This window comes from Neoarthrinium moseri (genome assembly GCF_022829205.1).
Source record: "Neoarthrinium moseri strain CBS 164.80 chromosome Unknown scaffold47_Wmoseri_CBS_16480, whole genome shotgun sequence".
Lineage (NCBI taxonomy): Eukaryota > Fungi > Ascomycota > Sordariomycetes > Amphisphaeriales > Apiosporaceae > Neoarthrinium > Neoarthrinium moseri.
This window is the reverse complement of record NW_026055161.1, coordinates 42,565-61,720: the sequence shown is the minus strand read 5'-3', so window position 1 is coordinate 61,720 and position 19,156 is coordinate 42,565. Positions and strand designations below refer to the sequence as shown.

General features: G+C 55.5%; 4 protein-coding genes across 4 annotated transcripts; 3 read left to right on the top strand and 1 right to left on the bottom strand.

Annotated features, from left to right (window-relative positions):
- Positions 1–199: 199 nt before the first annotated feature.
- JN550_009823 (uncharacterized protein) lies at positions 200–2,173 on the top strand (the record flags this gene model as incomplete). The annotated part of the gene is made up of 2 exons (XM_049321936.1): positions 200–784; positions 839–2,173. The coding sequence occupies 2 exons, from the start codon at positions 200–202 to the stop codon at positions 2,171–2,173; spliced, it is 1,920 nt and encodes a 639-aa protein (XP_049168145.1).
- Positions 2,174–3,132: 959 nt separating this feature from the next.
- Positions 3,133–6,495, top strand: JN550_009822 (uncharacterized protein; the record flags this gene model as incomplete). Its single annotated transcript, XM_049321935.1, has 2 exons — positions 3,133–5,729; positions 5,778–6,495. The coding sequence occupies 2 exons, from the start codon at positions 3,133–3,135 to the stop codon at positions 6,493–6,495; spliced, it is 3,315 nt and encodes a 1,104-aa protein (XP_049168144.1).
- A 738-nt stretch (positions 6,496–7,233) lies between these two features.
- On the top strand, positions 7,234–12,243 carry JN550_009821 (uncharacterized protein; the record flags this gene model as incomplete). The annotated part of the gene is made up of 1 exon (XM_049321934.1): positions 7,234–12,243. One exon carries the CDS (start codon positions 7,234–7,236, stop codon positions 12,241–12,243), a length of 5,010 nt encoding a protein of 1,669 aa, XP_049168143.1.
- Positions 12,244–13,230: 987 nt separating this feature from the next.
- On the bottom strand, positions 13,231–16,100 carry JN550_009820 (uncharacterized protein; the record flags this gene model as incomplete). Its single annotated transcript, XM_049321933.1, has 3 exons — positions 13,231–13,367; positions 13,424–15,619; positions 15,674–16,100. 3 exons carry the CDS (start codon positions 16,098–16,100, stop codon positions 13,231–13,233), a joined length of 2,760 nt encoding a protein of 919 aa, XP_049168142.1.
- Positions 16,101–19,156: the final 3,056 nt, after the last annotated feature.

Here is a 19,156-nt window from a genome sequence, read left to right as displayed (position 1 = left end):
GGATGCAGGTTCGGCCTGCATACAAACGGGGCAGTGCTTCGAGGGTTTCCAAGCGCAGATGACCAATGACACCGTTGGCGAGCTTTCTTAGCCATCTGTCAAAAGGTAGTCTATTTTGGGCGCAATTAAATATCCCGTGGCACCTGTCCAGTGCCGTCTCCCACGCTCCTCACCGTCGGTCGACCATGAGTATTGCAACATGGGCTCACCGACGACAACGGGAGGAGTGACGGGCTTCCAGTTCATCACCTCCATCAACACGATAACCCGCGATGATGAGACGCGGCGGAAAGTGCGCTCTCACGCGCGGCGGCAAAAGCTGTCGAATGAGCCGTCAAGTCAGCCGCCTGCGACTAAGAGCACCAGCCAGAAAGAACGCACCTCCAAGTTCAGACTCGGCGCCAGGGCTTCAGGCTCGGCCAAAAAGCAGAGCCAGCCAAAGTCAAGATCACCACAAGAGGAGTCCTCGACGTCGAGTCCTGACAGTCTCGTCGAGGAGGTCAAAAACGAAGGCCGAGATGGCTGGCACACTGAGATGATCACCGAGGAGTTTGGCTTCACAGTCGCTCCCGAGCTGCAGAATTTCTCGGTCTTACCGATCCGGACAACGCCGCTGACGGACAACCTGTTCAAATGGATGATCTGTGTGTGCCTTTCGCCGCAAGAAAAGTTCGTCCAGAGATGGTTTAACCGGTGCGGGGCGCCTTCGTATTTCAACACATACCATTCGAGCTTTCTATCCCTCTCTCATGCGATGAACCCCCAGGGCAACTGGTTCGATTTTGTGAGCCTCATCCGTGTATGATTGAGGTAACGCGGTGCTGATCCTCAACCCTAGATTACAGTAGACCCGGCAATGACCCACGGCTTCATGGGCCTCGTGGCGGCCATGCACAACGCGCTGGCCGAGTGGGATGATATGACAAGTATCGACTTCCATCGATATGAAACAATCAAGTACATCAACAAGCGGCTCAACATGGAGGGCCGCCATGATACGACTGTGTCTGACGGCGTCATAGTAGCCGTATCTCTCCTGGTTCAGATCGAGGCGTTCATTGGCTCACTCTCGTCAGCCAGAGCGCATCTGATGGGCCTGAAGAAGATGGTGGAGCTTCGCGGCGGTCTTCGCCACGGCTTTGGCCATAGCCCCCTACTTCAACGTGCCTTGGCATGGGCAGACTTTGCCTATGCGACGGCTTCACAAACGCCGTTGTCCTTCCCTTTTATCCCGCAACTGGCCGACCCACTGGGTATCCAGGACAGATTCTTATCGCGTTCTACAATGCTCAATGCGGCGGCGAGCGCTGACCCTGGGGCCGGCCTTGTTATCCAGAATCGAGAGATCCTGGAGATATTCGAGCTGCTCTATTCGACAACGCGAGCAGTCAACGGCTTCGAGTTTAATAAGCTGGAAAGTCTAAGAACGGAAAGGGGCCAGATGAGTGACAGCATGTACCTGACAGACTACAGGCTTTGTATCCTAGAAGAGACTATCCGGTCTCGCGAAAGGAGCAGGTATGAATCAGCGTCGATGATTTCGACGTCGCCCGTTTCCGCCCCCGACGATCAACTCGTGACGGCCTACAAGAACCCCAAGGATCTGTCTGATTCCCTTGTTTACGCCAGCCACCTCTTCCTGCACATGGCTCTGAGGGGACAACCACCTCTGGCAAGGGCACATAAGCTGCCATTGGAGGGGCTAATGGCGAGCCTGTACGAGCCCCTTGCAGCGTCCGGCCTCTTGATCGACTCGACTCCCAGTCCTTCCCTCACGTTTGCCAGCCAGAGCCCAGAAACGCAGGCATCCGCTGGGACATCGCTGGACAGTTGGCCAAGCCCCGTCAACGACAAGCCAGATGAGTCCACACACACATCGGCGCTTCCTAGGAAAGATGACAGAGACGACTTGCACGAGGATTTACTCTTATGGGTCCTGTTCGTCGGTTCATGCGTGCAGATCCGGCCTTCGCCAATCCTAGACGGCTTCGAGTCCATGCCGGATCATCGAGCCTTCTTCCTCGGCGCATTGCGACAGCACTGTATCGCGCGAAACATTCTAGACAGGGACGTGCTGTTGTCGAAATTGCGGGACCTGATATGGCTGGACAGCTGGTGCGAGAAACAACTTGATGTGATCTGGGCACGCATTGGTAACGAGCTCGGTGTTTAAGCTCCTTGTCGTGTGATTTTCCTGAAAACAACGGGACGGCGCATGTGAACGGCTAAAGGACGGGTTACGGTTTGAATCAATGGTCCACGATGCTCTGGGTTTACGGTTACGTGGGTTAATGAAGTCGGATTCAGGGAGGCACGAGATGGAGATACCAGCCAGTCATGTACGCATGGGTTTTGTAACAATATGGACAACGGAGAATGGCGACAGACGAGGGCGAGTTGCGTCTGTCCCCGAGAAAGAGAGAGAGGGGGAGAGAGAGAGGGAGTACCTTGGGGATTTGTTTTACTTGATCGACTGTGATACGTAATCCACGACCATGTTTGTACGAGTTTGCATGATGGAGGCCATGACGACAAGTCTTCTTCCACTTGTTGACTGTCTTGACTCGACAGACTCGGTGCTAGCATGTGTGTGCCTCTGTCCGGCGGCTGCTGGACGCCCCGTGGTGCACGGCTGCTCCGTTGGCCACGGGCGGCAAGGCGGGATCCAATGCTGCAGGTGGCATTGAATTCCTGTCTGGTTAGTGGGTCTTTAGCGGGAAATCCAAATTAAACTGGGCAGTTTGGGCACCTCCCACGCTTGGAGCCCGCCCGGAACAGTGGGGTTCTGCCCAATCCAAGGATCTGGAACGGTAACGTGGATAAGGGGATAAGGGAAGAGGGACAGAGGGAAAGAAAAAAAAAAGTTTTCGAGGGGCAGACAGGCACGGCCCCCCCTTCGCCCCAGTGAGATAAGCGTTCCTCAGCACTAATAATTCCGATTTCTGGCAACTTGGGAGACGTGAGATTCAGATTCTGCATACATCGCACTTTTTTCCTGCCCTGTGTCGTGGGCTATTCTTGGGCGCCTGCTGATTGTATCCCCGGTACACAGCGCGAGTCTGCTTTTCAGACTCATTTAGGCCCAGAAATCCGCAGCCTGGCCTGGTCCTCGCCTGCAACAAGCCCTTCACGATGCCTCACCCAGTATCGCCGCCGATAATGATAGCCAAATCTGGCTCAACGACCCCTCCCCCGCCCGAGATTGCGGCGTATCGCGACACCGCGTTCAACGCCTCCAGCTCCCAAGCCTCGATCGACGCTGCCTATGCGCTCTGTGCCCAGCTGCTCGAGACCCCCGGCGGCTACCGTGGCCTCCAGCAGTATGGCATCCTGGACGACGTCAAGAAGGCCGCAGCCGACAAGAAGAGCGGCCTCAAGCGCGAGGGTGCCCAGAACCTCTTGGGTGCGCTCTTCGAGAAGCTGCCCTCCCAGCAGCCCCTGAGCCAAGTCTCTTTCCTGGTCGAGGACCACGCCGTCCTGGGCTGCGCGCTTGACGCCCTGTCTGACAAGGGCACCGTGGTGCGCGATGCTGCGCAGTACGGAATCGACGCCCTGTTCAGCCATCTGAGCGCCGAAGCCCTGGTCGTCGGTCTTCTCCCCGCCCTCATCACCTACCTGTCCAAGAAGACCGGAAAGTGGCAAGGCAGGGTCGGCGCTCTGAAGCTGATGCAGAAGATGGCCGACAAGGCCAAGATGGAGATCGGTTGCACCAAGGAGCAGGCCCTGGAGAAGGACCTGCTCCGCGAGGCCATGGGCGAGAAGCTCGCTCGCCTCATCCCCATCGTCGAAGGCGACATGCACGACCTCAAGGCCGAGGTTGAGAAGCAAGCCGTCCTCACCATGACCTCTCTCACCACGCTCCTCTCCAACGACGACGTTGCCCCCAGGATCCCTCTGCTCGTCGAGACCATGCACCACCCCTCGACCGAGACCCTTCAGAAGGCCATCCACGCTCTTTCTCAGACCACCTTCGTCGCCATTGTGACGTCCCCTGTGCTTGCCCTTTTGACGCCCTTCTTGGAGCGGACGCTCAACAACCCCTCAACCACACAAGAAGTTTTGCGCCAGAGTGTCGTTATTACAGAGAACCTGACCAAGCTTGTTCACGATCCCATCGAGGCTCGTACCTTCCTGCCCAAGCTGCAGCCCGGTGTCAAGGGTGTACTAGACCGTGCCTCCCTCCCCGAGGTTCGTGAGCTGGCCCAGCGCGCTTTGGACGTCATGGACAAGGCCATGGGCAACGAGCACGCCGTCGTTGAGAGAACCACTGGCGATGATGTCGCAAAGGTCCTCGATGCCGAGGTCAAGAAAGCCGTCGGCGGTCTCGATCTCCTGACTGCCAAGGAGCGCGGCTACATCTGCGAGATGGTGGCCGAGGACGTCAACCACCGCCAGATCGCGCGTATTGAAGCACGCATCGCCCCCTACTTGAAGGACCTCACCAAGTCCGAGCCCAGCGAGCCCATCGCATCCGCTGTTCACAAGTTCTACCTCGAGGAGGATCAGCGCAAGTATGGTGTTCCCGAGAAGGAGGACGACGGTGAGACTGAGATCGTCAACGCCGACTTCTCCCTCGCCTACGGTGGTATGCTCCTGCTGTCGCACACCAACCTTCGCCTTCTCAAGGGTCACCGTTACGGTCTCTGTGGCCGCAACGGTGCAGGCAAGTCTACATTGATGAAGAGTATCGCTGGTGGCAAGCTCGAAGGCTTCCCTTCCCAAGACGTCCTGCGAACCTGCTATGTGGAGCACAACCAGGGTGAGGATGCTGATATTAGCATTCTGGACTTCATGGTTAAGGATCCTACCATTGCTTCCGAGGGCCGAGAGCGTATCTCTGAGGTCCTGGCCGAGTTCGGCTTCACTGCCGGCCCCGAGGGAAAGCAGTCGCAGAAGGTCGGCTCCTTGTCTGGAGGATGGAAAATGAAGCTGGCTTTGGCTAGGGCCATGCTGCAAAAGGCTGATGTCCTCTTGCTGGACGAACCTACTAACCACTTGGACGTTGCCAACATCGCCTGGCTAGAAAACTACCTGAAGACCCACACGGACATTACCAGTTTGATCGTTTCTCACGACTCCGGTTTCCTCGACAACGTGACCACTGATATCTACCACTACGAGCCTGGCAAGAAGCTTGGCCACTTCAAGGGTAACCTGGCGGCCTTTGTGCAGGTTCGACCTGAGGCCAAGGCCTACTACGAACTTGCAGCGACTTCTGTCCAGTTCAAGTTCCCGCCTCCAGGAATTCTCAGTGGTGTCAAGTCTCAGACGGCTGCCATCATCCGTATGAGCGGGTGTTCCTACCAGTACCCCGGCGCTACAAAGCCCCAGCTTACGGATGTGTCTTGCAAGCTGTCACTGCAGTCCCGCATTGCTGTCATTGGACCTAACGGAGCTGGCAAGTCGACCCTCATCAAGATGTTGACAGGCGAGACGATTCCCACCGTCGGACGTGTGGAGAAGCACCCTAACCTGCGTATCGGCTACATTAAGCAACACGCTCTTGAGCACGTCGAGATGCATCTTGAGAAGACACCCAACCAGTATCTTCAGTGGCGGTACGCCAACGGTGACGATCGTGAGGTGTTCTTGAAGCAGACACGTATCCTTTCGGACAAGGACCGTGAGCAGATGGACAAATTCATTGATGTTCACGACGGCAAGGGCGCGCGACAGATTGAGGCTCTTGTTGGTAGACAGAAGTGGAAGAAGTCCTTCCAATACGAAGTGTAAGTTGCAGTCTGTCGTTGACGATGAACCGAGCTAACCTCTTATAGTAAATGGCGTGCAACCCTTCCCAAGTATAACAGCCAGGTTTCCCGTGAAACCCTGCTGGAGTGGGGTTTCGATAAGCTGATTCAGGAATTCGATGACCACGAGGCGTCTCGTGAAGGTCTCGGCTACCGTGAACTGCAGCCAAAGGTCATTTCCAAGCACTTCGAGGACTTGGGTCTCGACCCGGAAATCGCCAACCACAACGAGATCGGATCTCTGTCTGGTGGTCAGAAGGTCAAGGTTGTCATTGCTGGCGCCATGTGGAACAACCCCCACTTGCTGGTCTTGGACGAGCCGACTAACTTTTTGGACCGAGACTCCATGGGCGGTCTGGCGATGGCTATCCGAACCTTCAAGGGTGGTGTGGTTATGATTTCCCACAACGAAGAGTTCGTCGGTGCGCTGGCCAATGAGCAGTGGCATGTCAACGATGGCAAGATGGTGATCAAGGGCTCCACGCTTGTTTCCCTTGAGGACTCTCGCCCTGGATCACAGCTGACGAGCGCTGTTGCCAGCACCGCTGCCAGCAGTGTGGTCAGCAGTGCAGTCAACAGTGGCGTCGAGGACAACGTGCCGCTGAAGTTCAAGGCCAAGAAGAAGAAGAAGAAGACCAAGAAGGAGCTGAAGGAGCAGGAGGTCCGGAGACGTCTGAGACACATCGAGTGGTTGAACAGCCCCAAGGGCACGCCCCACCCTGTGGATACCGACGACGAGGAGTAAAAGTTTTACGGATGACTTCAAGATTTAATGATACGGCAACGCACAGCGGTAGATGATTTGGGCATTAGAGGTTACCGTCTTGGATCCTAGACAGGACCGCATTGATGATAGAACGATGTTTTGTTCTGCATAAGATACGGGTCATGGGTCATAGAGGCGTTCACGATAGACGGCCAGGGGCCTGGATACTGAATTTAATTATTATTGCAATCATCAGGGGAGGTGCACGCCCATACTAACTGAACTGGTGCTATGAGTGTTTGGTGCCAACTATGATGTACTAAGACTATCTCGAAACGCGCAACAGTCCTTCTTTCTCCTGCCAAGAATGACAGAAACCATGGGGCAGTACTTAGCAAAAGGGCCAATGAATGAAAATACGCTGATATCATGTGGGCTCTGTTTGATTCATCGTCATTTGCGCCTGTCAAAGCAACGTATGTGTAGGTGAAAGGATGCGTGCGGAGGATCTGCTGCGCCGCCACCTAAAATGTAGACTTGATGTCAGCTCTCCACTAAAGACGGCTTACCGCTCCTGCCTAAGGTCACAACCAACCGTAAGACTCATACGCCGGCCCGGACCCATCAGTACAAACAACACAATACAGAAAATCTCTCCATACTTCTCGTCGCAAGAGCAATTCCTCTCTTGCTTTCATAGATTGACCTGGCAAACGCAGCCCTCCCCAACTGCTGGCAGTTTCGTCTACACAAGCACTCCTTGTGCCTGCCTTCAGCATGGCTTCCCAACTGGACAACGGGATCATACGTGGCAGTTCGCCAACCGAGCTGGCACAATACCTACGGGCAGAGCTCCCTCACGGGTGGGAGCCCATCTCGAAACATCTCCTGGCATCGGTTGCTTCTGGTGCCATCCCACCAACCGTTTTCCAGGTCTGGCTGGCCGTCTGCAAGGATCCCCATGCCGTCGTATTCGCTCTGCGACAGGATGTATCGGTTCTTGCCAGACATGTGGCCATCAGACGTTTCGGCAAATGGCTAAGAACGGCCGATGAGCTGCAAGCCATCTGGCAAGCAGTAGGGGAAACCAAGGGCCTGGTCGGCTTGATGGCAAACTTCAGCGTCGATGAAGTCCACCTGTTATGCCGGACCGTCCAACTGCAGTGCAGAGCAACAGGTGCCAAGGAGCAGCGTGAGAGTATCGTTTCGGAACTATACGGTGCTCTGACTGGCACTGGAAAAGTTCCAAACCCTGATTCACGCCCTTTGTCCGCGATATATGGAAAGCTGGTACCAGCTTGCAGTGCTGAGACCACTTTGGCGTTCGCCAAAGACAAGCATCCTACTCGCAAGGCCTATGAGAACCATACCAACGCATACGATCAATATGCTCTACAACGCCTGTTTCCCATCGAAGGGGAGGCTGAAAAGATTACAGCATTCACGAAGTTGTTCGAAGTGAACCGCCCCCTCGCAGTCCATGTCCTGCAACGCATTGCAGCCGATAGCACCGCCCTGGAGCACAACAAGCTAGGACTGCGGAATGACCTCATAATTCCACTGCTCAGGCGATCGTATCATTCTCGTCATCATTCAGAGACTCAACAGGTCTTGCAGATCGCAGTCGAATGTGCACAGAAGGAGCCTGCAATCCTGGGTGGTTTCACCGACAAGGATGATCCATTGTTCTTCTATGCTGTTCAGCATTGGAAACGATCGCCTAGAAGAGAGAAAGCAGAGAAGCTGCTGGCTGACCTCATAGGGGTTATGCCGGAAATAACAGGTTTCATGCTGCTTGTTCACGCATTGATGCAAAACGTCGAACCGGCGTTGCGATATCCTCTTCTGTGCCTGAGTCTTCGCAATTACAAGAGTGTCGCGCTCGATCTTGAGTCTGAAGACTCCGAAGTGGATGAGAAGCTAAAGGAATACCAGATGCGCTGGCCGGCTGGCTTGTTTCTGGCCCTCCCAGCCCCAACAGCTCTACATCTATTCAAGCGATTGCTGAAGACTTTCCCTGATGGAAAGTTCTACTACAAGGTGGGCTATGGCGGCATGAAGAGGCTCATTGAAGCCTCTTCTGCTGATGATACGCTTGATTTGGACACAGATGTTGCTATGACGTTTCTTGCTTCTCGTGTGCCGGCTACTGTCAGCGAGAGTAAAACCTGGCTTGATCGAGCGAAGGAGGAAATCCAGGATCGGAAGTACAAGTCAGGCAAGCAACGCGAATGGGAACACCGTGCCTCATGGGCCGTGTCCGTCGTGGAACTGGCTTTCGCTACCGGTTCCCAAGACATCGTTGCGGACATTCTCCTCTGGGCACGACGCTACAATCGAGACACAAACGTCGTCGCTCATCTGTATCGGGCCGGTGTCTTCTTCTCAGAGGATTCATTCGATGTGCTCACCGGTCTGCCTCGCATTACAAGCCCTGGAACACCGCCTGGTCTTCCGGATATCAAGTCGGCGGTCGAAAAGGGCAACGAGATCATGTTCCAGATGCTGGAAACAGTCGCCATGGGCCTCAAGGAACCGGCATTCAAGCGGTATAATTGGAACGGGCTCCTCAAGCTCTTACCAAGCGTTCTGCAACGTCGTTTGGAGAAAACACAGATTCTTGAAAAACAATATGATCTTTCCAAAGAGGAAGTCTTCGCCCATATCTGGCGGCCCACTATTGAACTCATGGTGAAAATCGAAAGATTTGGGCTTGAGCCAAAACATAACAAGCTGGAGCTGGCTGCTATGGACGGCGGCCTGAAGGACTGGGAGCTCGTCACGCCCACGGAGGCATCCGCAATGTTCCTGGACAAACTCGCAGAAGAGCGCAACACGATCTGGACGAAGTTCCGTCCAGAGAGCCACCCAGCCACCACGACACTTGGTAGTCCGTGGCCAAGAGGCTTACCCATACAACTTCTCGTTCCGCGCCTGTCCGCCGATAAGTACAGATTTCCGGAAATGCCGTATTTCCAATCACGCGCTGAAGCTGTAGTCTTTTCGGATTCGTCAGCTTTGAGTCCTCCGCCACAAGACAAGGAAACTAGGGATGCGATAGGTCCATTCGTCGAAGATTACAAGTTTGCTCTGGACATGTTCATCCAAGGGGCCAAGGATGAAGAGGACCGCAAGGCACGTGCTCTGAGAGCATGGGATCATGCCACGACTGTTCTGACTGGTGATCGAATGTCTGAAGTTGAAGCAGCCCGGTTCTGGCTGCGCGTCTTTGACTCTGAAAGCTACGCGCATCTTCTCAAAGACTTGGCTTGGCTGAAACTTGCACCTAAACGCAAGATGTTGTTACCTCACCTTCCTGAATACGACGAGGACGGCCCTATTGAGTGGAATGAGTCCTCAATAAAGATGTCATTCCAGACACCCTACAAGACTTTCCACAAGACTTGCCTGGACTGTATGCTCCGTAGAGCACAGAGCTGGGAATGCCCGGATCTCTGGAGCACTGACTTACCTTTCCACGAGGGAGCGTCCAGCATCGGAGACAGTCGGCTCATGTCTTTTTGGACTAGTGCAAAGCCTTCGTCCATCCCCAGGTCTGCTGCTGATGCAATGACAGCTGCGGCTGTGTGTTATCTCAACAGCAAATACGGCGCAGATTCTTCCCTATTACTGAAACCACTCCCGTCGCGGAATGACATACGATTCCCGCCTTTGTATCTCGATCAAGACTTCCTAGAATCTACGAAAGAATCGAACAGGGCTTACTACGACCGCCAAGCTCTCAGGCAGCTTGCTTACAGTCCGCCCGCTGATATCATGGTCCACCTGGCCCAGTCAATCTTGAAACGTCTTGAGGACGAGGCTCCGGAGGAGGACCCGAATGGACGTGAAGTCGCCATCAAAGTGGTGAAGCACCTGACGCGTAGTGATCACCCAGAAATCGCTCGCGACTTCGTGCGGGACATCATTCTAAATCGGCAAGAAGACAGCTCATGGCATCGCCATCTCTTCAACGTTGGGTACTTGCGACGCCTTCCAGCGAACGGTGTTAGGGCTTTTTTCGAGAATTTAGCTGCAGAGATACAGGTGCGATTGCAACAGCACACTGAAGGACGGGCAAAGTACTGGGCGGAAAAGAAGAGGCTCGAGGATGATGAACCCGCCGAAGAGAGTGTCGCCTCCACAGCTCCCGCAGTCAAGGTGTCTACTGTGAAGATGTTTGCGCTTATGCTACGGGAGGCAGACTATGTCGATTCACGCTTCAGCTGCGACCTTCTCGTCAAACTTCTGGCGAGTTTCAAGCAACTTGATATCCAAATTGCCATTGTCGAAGCTCTCGTGAGCATCTTATTGGAGACAAAGGAGGTAGAACTCCAAGCCTTCATTTACGAAGCCTTAGAGAAATACGCCATCCCAATTGCATCCTCTATCAACGAGCGTCGCCCTCTTACCGAAAGGATGTGGCTTGCTGCCGAAAAGGACGATAGGGCTATCCCGGGATTCTACGAAGACAACCCGGCGACTCTGCCACCTCTCCTCACTCTTCTGTTGGAGACAACCAGCCGTTGGGAGAAGAACAGCACCGGTTACGACAGGTGGATTTCACGCATCTTGCAGCCAGTTGTGGAGAAGTCAATTGCAAACCACGCGCGCTGGAATGCATTATTTGTAAGAAAGCATGGCTTTGACATTGCTGAAGGATATCTAGCGGCGGTCCCGACGCAGCCAGAACTGCTGTACAGGCTGTGGAATACCGTGCCTAAAGCCATTACCAAGGCCAACTTTGAGGCATGGAAGCAGTATGCTTGGAACAACCTCAGGCCTCACGCTGGGTTACAAGCTGCAAACAACGCCATTGCAGACGATCATGATCTGCAGAAATCGAATCCCGGCAGGCACTGGCTGCGCATCTGGAACCACGTCGATGCGCCTTTCGACTGCGGTATCAACCAGGTCGCTCGCTTCTTTTCGACTCTGGGTCCTGAGGATCAACAAATACTCACCCAACAGGTGCCTCTTCAGGATATGCGAGACTTCCTACAGGCAGTGTTGGAGGACCTGATCATGCACGGCCAAAGTGACGAATTCTCAAAGCTTGTTGATCTTTTTACACAGTCCCCTCGCGAGAAGGGCAAGAAGCGTTGGACTATTGGCTTCCTGCCGGTCGTCGAGCACAGCCTTATGGTAGTTGAGAAACTTCGGACCGCTGAGTGGCAGGGAAACCCACAAAGACACCCAGCGACACTACCGCAGGAGATTGATATCAAGCTCAAAATGCTACAACTCAAGTACAAGGAGAAGATTGATGACGCGGGTGAGAGCAATGTTGACGACCTCGTCTCCGACATTTTGGGTTTTCTCAACGAGATGCTAAGCGACGATGCGCCATACCACCGTGTATGGGACAGGTTCTACTACGCCGTCCGGGGTAGTGCTAAATCCTCGTCTTACTTGCTTGTGGGTAACAAACTTGCCGAGTCCGTGTCACTGCAACGGCCGCAACTGGCAGATCAGTTGAAGGTCGACCTGGTGACCAGGCTCTTCAAGGACGCTAGGGACTCCCAAGAGATACCGGGCAGAGAGGCCGCCGTTGGCGTGCTCAAGGGCTGGCTCGAATGCCCCAGTGAGCCAATCCGGAGGTGTGGCAGCCATGCCGTCGAACACTTGGTTCGCGAGTGGGATGCAAGCCGTGGCTGGTTAAGCGCGGAGGACATGCAGGCTCTCGGAGTCCTGCCCAAGGAATCTAGCCGCAGTGCCGGGGGGCGAGGACGTGCCACTAGACGTATGCGAGGTCGAGGAGGTCGGGGAAGGGGGCGTGGCTGGTAAAACAACACGTCCCCCTTTTGCTAGGCACACTGCAACGGGAGGAAAGACATACACAGTATTTACCCTAGACCCGTCAGCGAAAAGGCCACAGACGTAGCTATTCTGCAATAAATCTTATATCGAATCCTAGTCACAAGTTCTGCCAGACGCTGTCATTTGCCGCCAACGATTAGACGTGAGATACTAAGGCCCAACACATGGCAGCGCGGGCGCTCTGCTTGAGCGTAACTTAATCCTAGCCCAGGGGCATTTATCGAAAATCACGTCAAATCTGGGCCATTGTGGTTAATTATATATGACCTATCTAGCCCTCTTCCCCTCTTGGTACAAGCATCCAAGGCCATTCCAGTCGTGTTCGAAAGGCTTTCCGCGCTCCGTTTCATTGGTATCATTGGGGGTTGGCAGAGAGTCCAGACTCCAGGTCCGAGATTCTCCTCTGCCTTGGGTTTCGTGATTTTTCCTCCGGTACGCCAAAGAATGCGTCGCAAATAGTTGGTACACAATCGAGGTACTATACAACACGTTCAACTAACCCGTGCCCTCTCTTCTTCTTTTTTTTTTGTCCTCATTTTCTCCTGTTCTTTATCCTGCTCTTGCTCCTGCTACCTGCCACAAGGATGTAGATTGGCCCGTAGCATATGAGCCAACTAGGCAGACTCCAGTTGGCTAGCTCAAAATCCAAAACTCGATGGACCTATGCCAGTTTCTAGATGTGCCGCATCTGAAGGAGACACACATGTCGAGAAATGGAATATATGTGACACCTCGCATTCGTCTGTGCTGCCTCGTGCAGTCTGCCACTAATCGTGGTTTCTTTCAAATGCCAGTAAAGGGGTCTCTCCGGCTGGGCGATAGAGTCTGCTCGGCAATGGTAGGCTCTGTCTGCTGGCGCCTCAAGTCCGGACGCGTGGCACAGGCAGCACGGTTGACCAGGGACGATTTCCGGGGCGGCGGAAACAGGTCCGTGGCCGAGAGTGTGCGTGTGTTCTACATCACGGAGCACTCTCCCTCCTGCTGCTTGCCAATCTTGCTTCGCGAGATGCGCTCGCGCTGGCGAGGACCACCGTTCTTTCCAGAGCGCTTCAGATCTTCCAGCCGCTCACGAGCCTTGGGGAAGTTTTGGGCTTTGGGAAACATTAGTCAAGCACTTATCGTCAACCCGCATAAGGGGGTAACTTACCAGCAGCACGCCAGTACCAACGCTTTGCGTCTTCCATGTTCGCAGCAATGCCGATGCCAACTTCTGTAAAGTAGCCCATGGCGTACTCGGCCTTTGCCAACCCAGCCTGGGCCGCCTTTCTTGCCCAGAGGTACGCCTCGGTATCGCTCTGCTGCAGGACTCCTTCGCTGCCCGTCAGATACCAACCACTCAGGGCGAGCTCTGACTGGTGCTCTTCTTGGGTCGCGGCCCGCGAATACCACATTATGGACATGCGCGGGTCGATGGGGCAGTTCATGAGACCATATTCATACGCACAACCCATCCTGAACTGACTGAACTTGTAGCCCAGTTCTGCGGCCTGCTGGAACAACGACAAGGCATACGGTTCATCACGCAGGATGACATCATTTGGCTGTGCAGACTCGTACAGAAGACCCAGCTCATGTAGCGCGTGCGGGTTCTCGGCATCAGCCCGCTCTGCTGCTCTCTTCAACCAGCCGACGGCCTCGCGAGGGTTCTTAGGCTGACCAAGCAGTCCCTTGAGCAAGATCATTCCAACCTTATACATCGCAGGGGGGTCTCCAAGAGTAGCAGCTCGCTTATACCACTGGATCGCCTTGAGGGGGTCCTTGCGCGTGCCACCTCCATCATCGTTGCCGAGTTCACAGCATACTGCCGTTCGGTAAGCGGCAGCAGCATGGCCCAGTTTGGCAGCTGACTGATAGAGAGTGAACGCCTCTTTGTTGTCCGGCTCGAACCCAAGATTTCCACGGCCCATGCAGTCTGCAAGGAAGAACATGGCGTCCGGGTTTTGCGCACTCACAAGCTTCTTGAGGATCTTGTGCGCATCCATGATGTACCTTTCTCTCGACCGTGCACGAGCCTTGGGATCGGGCAGTCTCGGGACCAGGACGTCGGACGCTTCGATCAGCTTCTTGGCAAGTGTGAGGGCTGATTGCTGGTCGTTGGGATCACTCTTGATCACGGCGCGCAGGTGTTCCAGTTCTTCTACCGTGACCGGGATGTGTTCCACCGGTTGGCCGTTCGCCGCGGGACTCGGCTGTTTTCTCCCCTGAGCCCCGATAGCTGCTGCAGGCGGACCGGTATATTGCCGCTGCGGCGGAGGCTTATCCTGCATGTTCACCATCGAGTTTGGCATCAGGCCTGGGCGGATCGGGGCCGGATGCCCAGAGCCGGGTCCAGATTGGGGTTGCCTATTCGGCGCAGGCCCCTGGGGAAGTCCACCAGGGGGTCCCGGCTGGTAGGCCTGGAAGCCTCCGGCAGGGACAGGAGGCAGGTCACTGGCCATTTCGAAAACGGCGGCCTGTGGTTCGCGCAGGTTCGGCTGAGACTTTGTTCGGCTGAGCTCAGGCATGCGCGCCGCAACGTGCTGGGGCATCTCCGGGCCGGGTCCCGGGCGCATGTGCTGATCAAATGAGCTCCGTTGCCCTTGATCCGGGCCGGCATCGAAATCGGGCATGTCGTTGGGTCGTCCAGGCGGATACTGGTTATCACTATTGCGCGGGTGATAGTAAGCATCGTAAAAGTCGCCAAAGGACGCCCGCACCGGCTCAGCCCATGGGGTTTGCTTGGGCGGTTCGTAGGCATCGAACTGCTGAGGGCCTGGTGGTCCGGGAGGTCCCGGCGGTCCTTGGTCGGGATATATTCTTCGAGGAGGCGGCCGATTGCCTTGGGCTGTTGACGGCCTCGGTGGCATGCCGCGGCCACCCGGGCCAGGGAAAGGCGCACTATCTGTCCGCGGCGGCTGGCGCATGCCCATACCCATCGGCGGCTCAACGTTGTTGGGCATTGTCATGCTGCGCCCCGGCGGCCCAAATCCGTCGTCCTGATATCCTCCGTAGCCAGGCCCCGGCGGCGGTCCACGCCTGTCGGGGAAGCCTTGAGGCGGCGGTCCTCGTGGCCCCGGTCCTCCTCTCTGACTGTCCATTGAAGGCCTGCCGCCGTACCCATCGTCCATGGTCGGCCTCCTCGATCCTGGGCCTCTGTGTGGACTGTCGCTGGTCTGGCTTTGCATCGTCGGTCTTCTCGGCGCAGGGCGGCGGCCTCCCCCGTTCATGTCGAGATTTTCCATGCCATCCAGTATGCGGGACTCCTCGTCGAAATCCGATCGTCGTTGCTGGCCGGGAAAGACTGGAAAGGGGCTGCCAAAGTCCTGCTCGTTGGGGCTCATCATCGGGGGCCCTCCGCGATTAGCTGCGAAGATTAGCTGGGACACCACATTGCTATTGCGCCTTCAATGCATCTTACCAGACGGATCTGACGAGCCGGAGCGCTCCAGAGGGCCTGGTCGACCTCCAGGGCCAGGGGTATAGCCACGTCCAGGGCCCGGCGCAGGACCACCACCTCGGCCTCTCATCACCGGTCCCCCGCGTCCATTGGGCGGCGGCGGACGACCTCCTCTTCCGGGGCCGTAGGGATCTTGTTGTGGAAAGCCTCCGTTCGGGGGTGGCCTACCTCGTCCGTAGTTCATGTCCTGCGGCGGGGGCGGGCCGTAACCTTGATCGTAACCATCATCGTACTGGTCGTATCCGTAGCCCCCGTACTCGTCTTGGTACTGGTCGAATTGCTGCTGCTGCTGCGGGGGGCCGAAGTTCCCTCCGGGACCGGGAGCAGGGCGGCGCGCAGCAGGCCCGGCATAGGGGCGCTGCTCAGGGAATCCTCCGTTGAATGCCATGTCGACAGGCTGGCGGCCAGGCGGCGCGACCTTTGCTCTACTATTGGGGGACTTTAGTAGCTATGTAAGCTCTCCCCTGGCCGGCGACTCGTGACGATTCTCAGGATACTTGGCCGGCGAAAGCTTGGGGGCGCGTGAGACTCATAAACAAGCCATAGGCCAGGGCGGATGTGGATGTGGATGTGGATGTGGTGTAAATGTGAATGTGAGTGTGGTTGTGGATGTGGGGGGGTTGTTGTCGCGGGAATGGAATGGGCGAAGAGGCCCAAGTTTGCGACCTGCGTAGCCGTGGTCCCTTGCTGCAAGGTACCCGAACAGCTCCGGTCAGATCTTCCCAGGAGGATGTGGTACGCCTCGACTCGAGCAAAGTCAGCTTCGTGCAGGTCAGCTCCAGGCCGGCGAGAGTGTTGTTTTTCTAAAATTGGGAGGGGGGCTGTTTCGCCTCGGTGTTGATCGCCAGTTTCGGCGCACTGTTATAAGGTTACCTGGGTTAGTTAGTTACAGGCCAACAGACAGGCAGACAGACAGACAGACAGCCCTGGGGGACGGAATCGGCGGCGGGCAGTTCTGGCGGGTCGCTTCTCTCGGGCGTTTATTTAGGGGAGCGCTGGGCGCTGGCTTTAAGGTACTTTTTAATGACCTAACCACCCAGACAGCGGGGTGGGATTCTGGCGCGCGAAAGGGGGCAGTGGGGGAACGTCGTTGTTGGTTCAGTGCGACGGGGGGCGAAGGACCCTGGCGATGTCACAAGGTCGAATTCGGGCGGGTATCTCCAGCACCCCATGCATGCATGGAGTCTACTGTAGGTTGTAAGTTAGGTTTACTACCTAACACAGTAAGTACTGGACGCCTTCGTTGGCCGCCTCCAACAGGTACCTAGGTAGGTAGGACCGGCTTTGCTGCACCAGAAAGCGCCCCCAAAGGCACCCTTTTAGCAACGTGCCGTAGATATGTATGTTTATATGCAAGCCACCGGCGCGAACCAAACGTGGTGTGCTCGACCCGGCTAATTCGGAAGGGGGACTACTATCGTGGAGTGGAGCCCTGTCCAACGCGGCAGAGCAGGGTGCTGTGGTTATGGGTTATGGAGCTGACCAGTCAGAGAAAAGAAAAACATCACAAGCAATAAGCTCTGACAGATGTAGCAACAAGCTCGAGCAGTTCGGCCAATATCCTGGGAAGATCAGAGTTTGGAGACGACTTACTGAAGAGGATGATGCTGGTTCCACGTGAAGATAGGTACATTGGGTAAGCTGAGGTATGGAGGTCTGGCCGTAACGTATCAGAGTGCAGTGAGTGAGCTTTGAAGACTGAGTTGCCTCCCTCACATCAGTCCGTGTGCAGTTAGTTGCGCCACTGCAAAGATCTAGTTAAAGCCAACGGATGCCCAGGCGCCCTAAGTGAAGTTGGATCCTGTCGATCGGCACACAGAGTGCTCCGTCTGCGACTCTGCGCCGCCAACGTCAAGAACGGCCGAGTCACGGTCACGCAAACGAGGCTGTCACGGCACGTCCACCGAGCCCGATCCTAGCGCTTTTAATAACGAGTGTCAGAAGGATGCCCTGGCGGCGGGTCGCCTTGCATTGAGCAGCATCCTGGTAGCCAACGGGGGACAGTGGTCCCTCGCTCCCAGCCCTACTGGGGGATGCTTGCGCGCTGTTTTCTTTGTTGCCAGACTTCTTGTTCTTTCTCTTCTGAGCCTTTCTTTTCCTTGTGTGTCCATGTAACAATGCGCCCTCTCCGTGTTCCCTGTCCCGAGTCCCGATGCCTCAGCAGACGCCAAGTGAAAGGACGTACAGAAAACCCGAACGAGTTGTCGGATGACTTTTTGGTGTGGTTCAGCAGCATGGAGGAAATCATTGCTCTGAACCCGGTAAACTCTACCGACGGCGCACTTCGAAACATCTGAACATTAGGGGATCTGCCCCATCCCTACACATCATGGGCGACGACTCAGGAACTTGTCTCTGAGGAATCGACGCATTGAACTGGTTCCGTGCCAGTTCCAGGCAATGCCCGTAGTCCACGTTACCGTCTTACAGAGCCTTGTGTCAAAAGTGACAGGGGGCTGGCGCCGCTATGTGGTTGATTGGGCGCTTGACTTCCTGAGATGTCTTGGCACGTTTTCTCCAACGTGCCGGCACTTTTCTGGAACCTTGAACTCTCTTGTTCGGATGACCAGGACCCAAGACACAGCAGGCTGTGCGTAACTCGAGCGTGTGTTCATCACCGTCTCTTGTTGGGAAGATGCACATATCCCGGCGATCTGCTGCTGCACTCCTACCACATCATATTCACCGACGCACAGAGAGGGTGTGTATCCCATAGGTTGGTATGAGTATTTTAACTCTATCCTGTGATCCAGAGACCACCAGGGTCCAACCACTCTGTACCTTTGCATGATACATAGTAGGTGAAAGTACAGGGTTTTCTGACTTATACCCACTTTTATAGTACGTAAAACGATCTCAACTTCATCAGCAAGGTTTGGACACGGACGTGAGGAACGCCAGGCCTCATCCGGGTTCGTGCCAGCACATACACAGTACAACTTCGCAGAACGGCTCTTCAAGTACCTCACGAACAACAGACTTAGTCACGGCGATGTACGTGCAGCAGCTGCCATATGACATAACAGGAGGCCTCGATACACTGCCTGGCCAATCTATCCGAGGATAACTTAGAGAGCAAACCGAGCTAGAAGCCTTCTGCCGTGCTAGGGCTGAGCTAATCTGACCAATGCAAGACGTAGATGGCCCTGCCCAGCAAAGCGGCTGTGAACCACTTTAACAAGCATTGCGCACTAGAACAAGAAGGAGGGTCGTTTATGTAGAACATTGCTGCCGCCGCGCATGACCTCCACTTCGGGGCATGCCGCAGCGGGAGGACTCCTATTGTCGCCACTCGCAGCGGTGGCCAGACGATTGGTTGTCCGAGCCTCTCGCGGCTGGGGTTCGTATACCATGGGATTCACGATGTCTTTTAGCCAAACGCCGTCGATCATGCGGGAACGGCGCGTGTGATATGTATCGTGTCGCACCGTCATTCACATGCAG